The 12,062-nt window shown below is 27.4% G+C and overlaps 1 protein-coding gene across 1 annotated transcript; it reads right to left on the reverse strand.

Annotated features, from left to right (window-relative positions):
• Positions 1–1,232: 1,232 nt before the first annotated feature.
• Positions 1,233–5,375, reverse strand: LOC8280401 (cinnamoyl-CoA reductase-like SNL6). Its single transcript, XM_015727933.2, has 6 exons — positions 4,996–5,375; positions 4,739–4,896; positions 4,454–4,642; positions 2,948–3,101; positions 2,581–2,773; positions 1,233–1,501 (listed from the first exon to the last, which is right to left on the reverse strand). Exons 1-6 carry the CDS (start codon positions 5,117–5,119, stop codon positions 1,414–1,416), a joined length of 906 nt encoding a protein of 301 aa, XP_015583419.2. The 5' UTR covers positions 5,120–5,375; the 3' UTR covers positions 1,233–1,413.
• Between the last annotated feature and the right edge of the window lie 6,687 nt (positions 5,376–12,062).

Genomic DNA, 12,062 nt, shown 5'->3' on the forward strand with positions numbered 1-12,062 from the left:
TACGTAATAAAATCTTTTAATCCCGATTCGGATTAATGCACTAAATTAATAGTCTCGCTAAATACATAAGATAATAAATTTTTTTAGCATATATATATATAACTTCTATTATTTTTCTATATATAAACAATGATTTTTAAATTTTATGTAAACACTAAATTCTGACGATTTGTTTTATTTATAATCCGTACATAAATCTTGATAAAAATACATAAATAAATAATTCAAAATTAATAAATTTATAAAATACTCAATGGTAAATAAATAACCACTATAACAAAATAATACTTTTTATGCATAATAATACTTTTTAGGCACAATAATATTAATTTATAGAAATTTTATTGTGTTTTAATAATTATTTGGTAATTGATTATTTGTGGGTAATCCGAAATCCTATGGTATTGGGAATAAGATTTAGTATTTATTATGGATAGACATATATATTTTTGGATATGAGTAGCATCTCTAACAATACTTTTTACATGATTTCTTGTTAAATTATAAATAATTAACTCTCTATTTTAATTTATCTTGAAATACGTGAGTAATATTTCTATAATGTTTTTATTTTATTCCATAATCAATTTTTATTAATAGAATAAGAAGGGAGAAAAATGAGTAAGAAGAAAAGATGCACTCTCTAACAAAATTAACGAAAGTAGGAAGCAAAATAATAAAATATATTTAAATTATTTTATTTTTTCTTAATATTAAAAAAGTGTGGCTTTTAAATCATTTTATAAAAAAAGAATTAATGAATCTCTTAAAAGCCTAATTTTCTTATATACTCTTTAAAGACCATGATTAAGAGCTTGTTAGAAATACTCTAAAAAAGTATAATATTATTCTACCCATAGCTTACCTATTGTCATTCCTACTAGTGACCCATTAGTTTAATTTGGAGTGATTTTTAATATCTTATATTTCTATTCACATGACTTATAAAAAAGAAAATTTATAATTCTCATTTTTCATGTAATAAGAGCATCCACTAATAAAATCAATCTCAATTTTCTATGCAGTCCCAAAAATTAAACCTAAATACCTAAGGAGATTTAATTGCGTTCTTGATCCTTATGATTAATGTTAGATTTGAAAATTCTTCTCAACACACACACACACACACAATATATATTCTTAGATTACATATATCAGCTTGATTAATGAATTAAAATTTTGCTATTTTTTCTCTTTGATATTTATGGATATTCAAAAAGAACAAAGAAAAATTCATTAACATATTATATTTGTGAGATTATTTCATTCCAAAAAGGAAGGATAAGTACCCTTAACTGACATGCTTCAGAAGAAAACCAGACATTCCGAACCAAAAGGATAAATATTTACATCCAATTATATTCATAAGTAAAAGCCAAAAGCCAAATACTAAATCAGATTAAGTGTCTGGTTCTACAAATAGGCAGTTCCTTCGACCAGCTTGTTTAGCTTCTTGGTCCTTAACCTATCAGCATGGACCTCCCTTCCTTGGTGTTCATATCTGCATTTTATTTAATTAATCATAATCCATAATATAAAATAACCGATGTGGATTCACTTCTGTATTATGAAATTATATATTCAAAATAATATAAATTTAATTAATGAAATAAAATTATGAAAAGTTCCTCAAATTTTTTAATTACTATATGTTATATGCGGTAATTACTTCATGTGATAATTTATATCTATATATATATACTAATTTCTAAAATCTAATTTCTTTTTGACACGTATACTTAATTTTTGGCACATAAAATTTTTATTTTAACATGTTTATTATTTTTGACACATGGGATTCAAGCTTATGTATAATTTTATAATTTTTTTATTAATTTATTAATTAATAAGTTACATTCCTAATTAAACACTCATTCTAATATTTAAAAATAACATATTAATAATAAATTAGCTTCCTAATTAGATAATGATTACTTTTCTAAATAGGTAATGATTATTCTAAAAGATATCATATTATTTTAACTGATAAATTAGTTTTCTAATTAGATAATGACTCTAATTATAAAAAATAATAATTTTACATGTTATATTCACTAATAAATTAATTTTTAATTATATAATAATTTCTAATTCTAAAAGAATAGTAATATCAATTATATTGATGATTTATATAATATTAGAATTAATCAATAAATATTTTAAAAATAATTTTTATATGATTTCACTAATAAATTTAAAAAAAAAATTATATTATATGAGAACTTGAGAATAAATTTATTCTGAAATCCGTTTACTTTGTATATTGTATATTACTAGTCTAGAATGATGAGCTTAAATTATCCTTTGAACTAACTCGGTCTATGTAATATATTGAATACGAGATGTACTTAAAGATGAGTGAAGAAAGATTTCATATTGAGTGTATAAAATAAAATAATATAAAAGAGTTTATAATAACATACAAATCTATTAACTTGATTTAAATTATGCTAATTCTTAAGCTTAAAGTAAAATTTATTTGTTAACGATCCATTCAGATTCCTCTCATTTTTAAATCTTTCGATACATTATAGGCTCAAAATGAATAAGAAAAACAGAAAAAAGTTCAAATTATTTTACCTTGGTGGCAAAGATATTAAAGGGCTCAAGCTTTGTGCAAGTTTGAGAGCTTCTTGCTCAGTATTCACGATCTGGTTGAAGCAAAAGTATCGACCGCATGTAGACCGGTCCTCAAAAGCTCGAATATGAACATCAACTAGAAAATTCACATCTACAAATGCTAGCACTCCATTTTCATACATTTGAGCTGCTCCTGTTTCACAGTTTCATACATTTCTGAGCACAAAAGTGTCTGAAAATCAACTTTATGTTTGGAATTTGTTGAAAATTAGTTTTTTATTTAATGTTTTAAAAAATAAAACGCCCCATTAGTCTAAAATCAATGCTCCAAACTTTTTACTACCCACATTATGGTATGGTCCAATACCTTTGAGATAAGAGATAGTGGTTCTAGGGTTTTGTTGAGTGACGGAAGGGCCCAAAACTAGTCCGGCATTAATGGAAACCATGTTAACCATTCTGTCCATGGCTAAAGCCCAAGCTGCCTGCTCAGACTGTGTCTTTGCCAGGGCGTACCACAACTGCAAATTCATAATTCATCAACACCCATTAACAGTAACATTTATTATATGCTACAAGAATGAGAGAGATTATCTGTTACATAGCTTAATATTTTTTAATTGAGAAACATTTACATCTTTTTCCTGTTATAAGTGAAAGGAGAATTAGTCAAGCTTAAGATTTTACTCAAATATATAAAACTTTACTCAAATATATAAGACTTTCCTCAAATACATTGACACTTGTATTAGTTTCTATTAAGGTGGCTGCGGACAGCATAAGCAATAACTTGAATAGGAACAACCCAATATTAAATAGAAAAAAGATATCAATCTGATTAAATTCGAAAAAGATTGTATATTATAAAAAAATATATATATTACCACTAAAAGAAATATAAGATATAATAATAACAATAATAATTGATTCTGCAATGAACCCGGTCACTATTTCATCCGTATGTCGACAAACAATATATTAATTACCACTCAAAGACACCTTTTGACTATCTCAATATTATATTTAATATATTTCCATTTATTAAGCCACTATAACATGGTGATAGCAAGAAATAAAAAATTAATTATTATTATTTTTTCTGGGTGGGAAAATTCAAAATTATTGACAATGTATACCCCTCTGTGTTAAGGTTCTATTCAAAATATATATATATATATTATATGTACAATTAAAAGGATGTATTTGCTAACAAAGATAATAATTGCCATTTGAAAAATTGTGTTGCATACGTGTGCTTTAAATTTTCTTTTTTTCTTTATCTCTCAAAAATAAAAGTTTTATTTTTCTTTTGACAAAGACAGTTTAATTTATCTTATACATATCGTCAGATCAATGCATATTTTAGAAAGAATTTCTCATTATAGAAGTGCTGATGCTTTATGGACTCTAAATTTATGCCAAAAAGAAAAAAAAGAAACTAGATTACTGAATGTATTCAGTTAATTGAGACTAAAAAAAATTATAATTACTATTTAGTCCTGTATTTGTCCATATTATACTAATTATCCTTTAATATTTAAAATATATATTTTTTATAATTCTATACTAAGAATTTCATCATCGTAATTTACGTTGAACAATGTTAATCGAATTTGATTTTATATTATTTGTCTCTTAATTTTTGATGTAATATATAAATTGTACTTTATAGTATATTTATTACATTAAAATTAATTATAAAATAAAAACATAAAATTTTTAAATATCAGAGAAACACATAGTATAGAATGGAAAAATAAATAATAATTACCAAAAAAAATCAAGAAACTACCCTTTCCCCATAAACCTTATAAAATGAAAACAGAAAGTTTAAGGAAAAGAAAAAGAATTAAGGTTGAATAAATCAAATTACCTTCAGTTTTCTGCAGAATTCTTGATTACTCCAAGACCTCTCATCTACATCTGCTTCTAAACAGATATTCTCTTTCCAAATTGCTGCCGTTATAGAAGAAGTGAACACAATCTTTTCTATACTATCAGTCTGTGCACATGCCTCCACTACATTAATTGCTCCTCTAACTTCCAAATCTACCATTAAATCCTGCAAAAACCATGAACCCAAATGATTGATTAGAAACCCAATAATTACAGGTGATATCATATCATATATAATCAACCAATTATCTTAATTAGTTACATCATATCCATCTGCACTATCTAAACAGCAGAACGAAGCAGAGCAACCCTTCAAAGCAAAAAGAACGCTTTGGTAGTCCAAAACATCTACACTGAACACAACTAATCTCTCCTCTTCTTTCTCCATATCATTTATTTCCTTCTCTATCTCTGTCTCCCCTGCAAGAAAACCCAGATCAGGAAAACTGATTAATAACACAAGATTTATATAGCAACACATACAGAAGAGATATTTTATAAAGACGGCAACAAACTTACCATTGTTTTTCTGAACAGCTGCATGCACTGTGTATCCTCTGCTCAATAGTCCTTTGAGAATCCAAAAGCCCACATAAGTTGATGCATCAAGAACACAGACTGAAGGCAGGGATTCATCATCCATTCTCGAACCTTTTTCTATTGACTATCTTCTTTTGTTGGTTTCTTGGTACTATTAGCTACTTCTCTTGCAAATGATAGTCTAATGAGCTTTCTGTATATAGTAGCAGAGAGAAAATTTTGTAGGTGAGATAGATGGGTGGTAGCAGAAAGAAGAGTTGGTGAACTATTTTGATTAACGTTCCCATCTACTCACTCACTCACCATCTTTGGGTTGAAAAGGGGATTTTGGGTTCTTGAAATAATATTTTATCAAATAAATTAACTATGTATGTACATAGAAGTAAAAGAAAAAATAAATGAAGATAAGTTAGCCAAAAATTCAGCATGCATGTGTCAAGAGTGTGTGGCAATTCTACACGTAATTAATATACTTTTCCATTAACCAAAACGAGTCGCCTTTAATTTCTTTCAGGTTTTTCTTTTTTGTCCAAAGACTCTTTGCCCATCTCAAAATTTATTACTTGCTTTCCATTATTTGTGTTTTGACTTGTGAATTTTATTTGTATCATTTCTGTACATTACATTTTGCTAAGTAGGTAATGCCTGATAAATTAATCTCTTAATGAATGGGTGAATTTAGTTGTAAGAGGAGACTATTTTGAAAGTGCTTTAATAAAAATAAAATTTGATTTATAAAATTTTGTTGTAGGAGCCACATTTTGTATATATAAAAATGTCATTGAAAAGATAAACAATAAATTTTTTTTTTTATTTGAGAAAAAAATGGATAGTTATGATATGTAATTAAATTTTTAGAGTGTTGTTAGAGTATAATATTAGTATTATTTTGATTAGTTTAATAATTTTATGTCTTTTTATTAATTTTATATTATCGGTAAATTTATATATAATTTTTAATTATTTTTATGAATTAAGATTAAATAGATAAATTTCACCGTAGCTAAATATCAATGATTAAATTACAACAATAGATAAAAACTGGTAACACACAAAATAATATATTATTTATTTATTAATTAATAGCTAAGTATTATATCTAATTGGGCTAATTTAGAAAAGTATTATTAAAAGATTTCAATATTAATTTATAACATTAGAATAACTCTTTTTTAATCAAATATTTTTATTTCAACATACTAACCAAATGAACTCTACTGTGCCATAATAATAATAATAATAATTAGAGAAACTTGAAGGAAAGGGAGAAGAGAGTGGGGTTTGGTCAATAATTATGGAAGGGTAATAATTGGGGACAAAACTCATGCCGAAAACATTGTGAAATGAGTTCTTGTCTATGGGGCAACAGCAACTCCTTCAATCATCCGCCAACCTCAGTTTCCTTTTTCAGTATTTTGTTTGTCGTTATGAAAGGTTGGGTCCCTGCTTATTTTGTGCAGCAGAAAACAAACAAACAATAAAAGAAGAAAGAGACATTTGTGCCCACTTCCTGATTTCAATATCTTGTAGGCCAATTACTTGCCAATTTGTTACATGACAATTTCCTCTAATCAGCCGCCTAGTTTTCCTCAGGGTTTAGCAGTTGTTTGTTGCAGCCAGAACACCAATGAAACTTTCTTTTGGAATTTCTATTACAAATTTTTCTTTTTCTGTTAACGGACTTAATTAGAACAACATGATTAAATTAGTCATGATTAGTTTAATAATCGAATATCTATCTTATACTGAATTTATAATCATAACACTTCAATTTCTTTTTAAAAATTCTCAAGGCATGAGAGACCATTTGGGTTGCATCCCAATTACCTGATACTTAACTTGCCTTTTTGTTGCATGAGTTAGGAAATGTCCAAGGCATTCTTAGGAAAATTTGGATTGAAGGGCAAGCAACGTATATAATTAAAAAAAAACAAAAGAAAAAAGAATAAGAAAAACATGCATGGAAGAAAAGAAAGCACTAATTAGCATTGACATGGAATCATTCCTAATCCAGCTTTAGAACATAATGTTAATGAGATGATAAACGCTAAGCAAGAAATATAAAACAGATTTACAAGAAAGAAAAAGGACTGCGTAAGGGAATAAACAGGTAACAAGTTTCCTAGAGAAGAAAGAGAAGCTTTTGCTGCTTTAGTTTACCAACAAGTAACTATAAGAATAGGACTTAGGGGAGCTTTGTGTGGCTGTTATTTATTAATTCGTCTAGTTAAGGTAGGCAATCCAACAACTATGTGCTCTTATTTTATTGTAGGACAAAAGCTCATTTTGGCCTTTTAAGTTTTAGAAACCTTTTTGACTAATCTAGATATATATCTTCACCTATATATTAAACGGATAGAGAGTTGCCATATATTCAATAGTTCGAATCCTGAGTGTGTAGCTCATTAAAACTCTTGAAGTAATATACGCTTTATATATATATATATATATATATATATATTACTTTCATATTCATTGTTATGTATTCATATAGTACAAATAAGAATTTCTTTTAAATCTTAAGCTCAAGTCATAAGAGGTGGAAAATAAATTATATATTAAAAAGATTACAAATTTAGTATTTTAACTTTTTTATTTTTTTCTATTTTGTTTGAATATTGCTAATAATATAGCATCTCTAACCGGTTTTATAAATTAAAATGCTTATGTATCTTATTTTAAATAGTAAATTAACTTAAATATTTTTTAAAAGATTTAAATAATGAAGAATAATGATATTTAGATCATTTCATGTGTGAAATAAGTTAAATTATTATTTTAATCTTTAAACCGGCAAGCGATACTAGAATATATATAAATTAGCAGATTTAAACACTTAATATATATATATATATATATATATATATATATTACTTCAAATCCATCGCAACTAGCCAAAGATGAAGTATTAAGTGGAAAATGAATTTTTCGTTTTAAGCAGTACATAAATATAAGCTACTTGACGATAAATTATAGCAAATGAATAAATTCAAGAACTTGGGATTTAGAGTTTTTTCAAAGAATTACTTGGATGACAAACATTGCTCAATTTGTGAAATCAGATTTTCCACTAGCTCAGATGATGGAAGCATTTCTTACCTGATTTGCCTGATCTTCAATCCATCAAATTACTATCACTTCTCAGTGTCTGCAAATTATTATTTGGTTTCTTTAAATTTCTTAGTTGTTTGTTGTTAGTGGTGGCTCTTTTTGTTAATTAAGTTCATTTGGCTCGTCTCTAACTTTGTTTGTGCATTACAACCATATATTTAGTAATTCATGTTTAAAACAGAACTTAAAAACTTTATATTAAATCCATATAGTCGAATTTGGATAATAGTTGAGTATTTCTATTCGAATTTAAAATGAATTTAGAAAATAAAAAAAAATTATTTAAATGGATTTGAGACGTATGTATATTTTAATTTAAATTTTAAATATATTTTAATTGCAGATATCCTAACCGCCCTCATTCTTAAATGGTTCTCGTCAAAATCATTTACGAAATTCAAGTATATAGAATAATATAAACGATTGAGGTCTAAGTTGTAATTAGACTAAAACTTAGGTACTTACATTACATTAAATTTGAAATTTTCCTAACAGGTGAAAGGGAAAGTAGTACAAATAAGGGAGAAAGTGCAATTTTTGCCCTTAATGTTTGACCCTAGGCGCATATTTGTCCCTAAACTAATTCTGGGCAAATAACTTGCAAATCACACAAATTATGCCATTTAGACCCCTCCTTATATCTGTATCCTTAATAACGTCATATATTGCTGATGTGGCAATTTTGATGGGTCTCACACCTTCTTCAACCTTAGATTCTCTCTCTAAACATAACTAGTCTTAGTAATGTCTACCATCCTTAATCTATTGCCACCACCATCGTATCTTAACCATCCACCACAAATGATGTTTCCGTCACTGTCAACTGCTGGCTCTCTATCGCTATCCACTATTCAAAAAAATTCAAAATCATTTTAAAATCTTGTAAACAATGTGGAAAAGAAATATGGGTGGAGTTGGCGTTGCTATTGATGAATGGTGGAGAAATAGAATTTATATTGTCATCCTTCCTTTTATCTGATAATGATGAAGCTGCAGTTGCCATATCCTGTAGAGCACTAGCCATCCCCTTCTTTTTGGCCCATGCCATTTTAAAGTGACCAGAACTTGACTGGTTTTGGACATACATTTTTTCTTCTTATTAAGCGCGGGAGTTTTTGGACCTGTATCTACATATTCTACCATATCGACAATTTTCTCTTTAGTTGAAACTAACATAGTTGGAGACTGAGAACCCTGTGAAGCTCTAGGAAACTTAACATCTTGGAAATCATTTTGCAGCTCCAAGCATTAAGCAGAGCAGCAGTCACTTTCGTCAAAGTTTTGATCACTGCATATCATGCACAAATCCTTGTAGTAATGGACAAGTCGTGCATTTGTATGTTTTTGCATGTCAGCACATCAAAACTTTTATAATGCTTCTAATTCACTTTCATACAAGTCTTTATGGTAGAAGATTTGAGGACAAAAGAATGATATCTATTTCTATTTTATGATCAAGTGGGAAGATGCAATAGTTTCAAACTTCCAAGTATTATCCCAAAATTAGAGTCGAACTTATGCAGATAAGTCATGTGTTGATTACTATATAAGTACGGGTGATAAAGAAAACTTATCAAACTGAAAAATCAGTCCAAAATTGAAAAATTAAACTGATAAAATAGCTTAACCGAACCGACAGTTTCGGTTTTATTTTTTCTAAAAACTCAAAAAAAAAACAAAAATTTCTAAAACAACAAAACCGAAAACCAAAAAATTCTAAAAAGAATTATGAAAAAAATATCTAATTTCTTTTTTTTTAGTTTTTTGTATAAAATAATCGACGGTTCGGTTAACCGTTCGAATATATATATATATATATATATATATATATATAACTTTTAACATATATAATATAAATATGTATAATTATTATATTTACTCTAATTGTTATATATGTGTAATGTTTATATTCATTATATATTTAGTATTAACTTATATAAATATAATTAAAATATTGATTAATAAATTACTTTAGCATTAATTTATATAAATATATTTAATATATTAATTAATAAAAAAATTCTTATTAAGAAATAAGTCTAATTTAAAAAATAATTATCATTATTATTATTAATTTACTGACTAATTGAAAAAAGGAAAAATATACTAAAATATTAAAAATTCTTTTAAAAAAATTTATAAAATTTAATATGGTTAAATTTAAAAAATTCGGTTAATCGTACTGTAAACGCCGGTTAACCGATACTAACGATTTATATTTAGGGTTAATGAACTTAAAATTTGATATATATGATTAGGTTTCTAAAAATGGCTAATAGTTCAGTTAACCAAACTATGATCATCCCTATATATAAGTAATAAATTTTTGAATCGGTCTAGTATCTAATTGTCTATATTTACAGATCACAAAGCTTGACCTCGTATCTACCAAAAGGATGGCATTATTTTCTAAATCATCATGCTTGTTAAGGGATAAATAGCATCTCATCTTATTATTATTTTTGTAACAAATATCATCATTAATCAATAGTAATTATCAATTCTTATATTTATTTTTTAGATGTATTTATCAGTCAGGATTAGTTCAATTATTTGTCATTATCTTATAAACAACTCCTGTTTTTATCTATAAATACTTCTGATGTACCATTGATTTTACAATACAAAAAGAATAATCTCATTCTCTATTCTTTACATGGGATCACATCCTTCAACGCACCATGAATACCTAAATTGTTCTAGCAGCAAATACTTCATCTGTTTCCTCTTCAGCTCATCAAACCTTTTCTATCAAACTTACTCCCAAAAATTACCTTGCTTGGAAAGCTCAATTCCTTCCCCTTCTAAATTATCAAAGTCTTCTCAATTTCATAGATGGTAACTCTACGCACCATCAAAAACAATTCCTTCAACAAATCTAGAACTAAAAATTGCAAACCCTGCATTTAAAACTTGGTTCAAGAAAGACCAAATGCTACTTTATTGGATATTGTCTTCTTTAATTGAAGAAATATTTCCTTACATCATTGGATTAAAATTCTCTTTTAAAGTTTGGCAAGCTCTAACCACAACATCTGGTTTTGCTTCCCAAAACCGACAACTTCATATTCACACTGAATTTGTAAGAGCCAAAGAATAATGATCTCATTACCTCGCAGTATCTACAACGTGCAAAAAGCCTAGCTGATGAACTAGATGCAACAGGTAGAAGTCTCTCCTCAGCTGAATTTAATGCAATAATCTATTGAAATATCAATAGCAATTTTCATAATATCATTACTGCTCTCAACTTTCGCCCCTATCTTGTGTCATTTCATGAGCTACATAGCCAGCTTGTCGCATATGAAATTCTTCTTAAGAGCACGCAAGATCTACCCATTGCTAATATGGTCATAAAGCAACCAAATCAAGTCCTTTTGCTGTCGACGCCTCCTACTCCTTCAGTAAATAACTTCTATCGAAGCAATTACAACAACAATGTGAATAGACGAACTAAAGGACCTTGTCAAATCTATGGTCTAAGGAACCATACTTTACAATGTTTATAGTTAGTTAGAATGTTATTAACAACTTTCTACTGCTAACAAATTACATGATGCTTCTCTCCCAATCACTTGAGCTCTTTTCATTCAACATGAGTAACTTTCTAAATAAGAGAAATACTTAATTAGGTTTGGTATAATCACCACAGCTAATAAAAGAGTGATATATATGTATGAGTGTTTTACATTTTGATATTAGATAATTGACACATATATTATTATTTAAAATTAATAAATTTGTGTCAATCATCTATTAAACCAAGTCTAGGCAAATAGCAAATAATGGTTATCTAAAATCATCCATGGTGTCTTCAAGGTTGAACAAGAGATGTAAAAGAATAGGAACCCAGCAAAATTGCCACTTGAGCAATATATGACGCTGTTAAGTTCAAAGTTATATGGAGGGGCCAAAATGACAGATTTCATGTGATT

Source organism: Ricinus communis, chromosome 3 (assembly GCF_019578655.1).
Source record: "Ricinus communis isolate WT05 ecotype wild-type chromosome 3, ASM1957865v1, whole genome shotgun sequence".
Classification (NCBI taxonomy): Eukaryota; Viridiplantae; Streptophyta; class Magnoliopsida; order Malpighiales; family Euphorbiaceae; genus Ricinus; species Ricinus communis.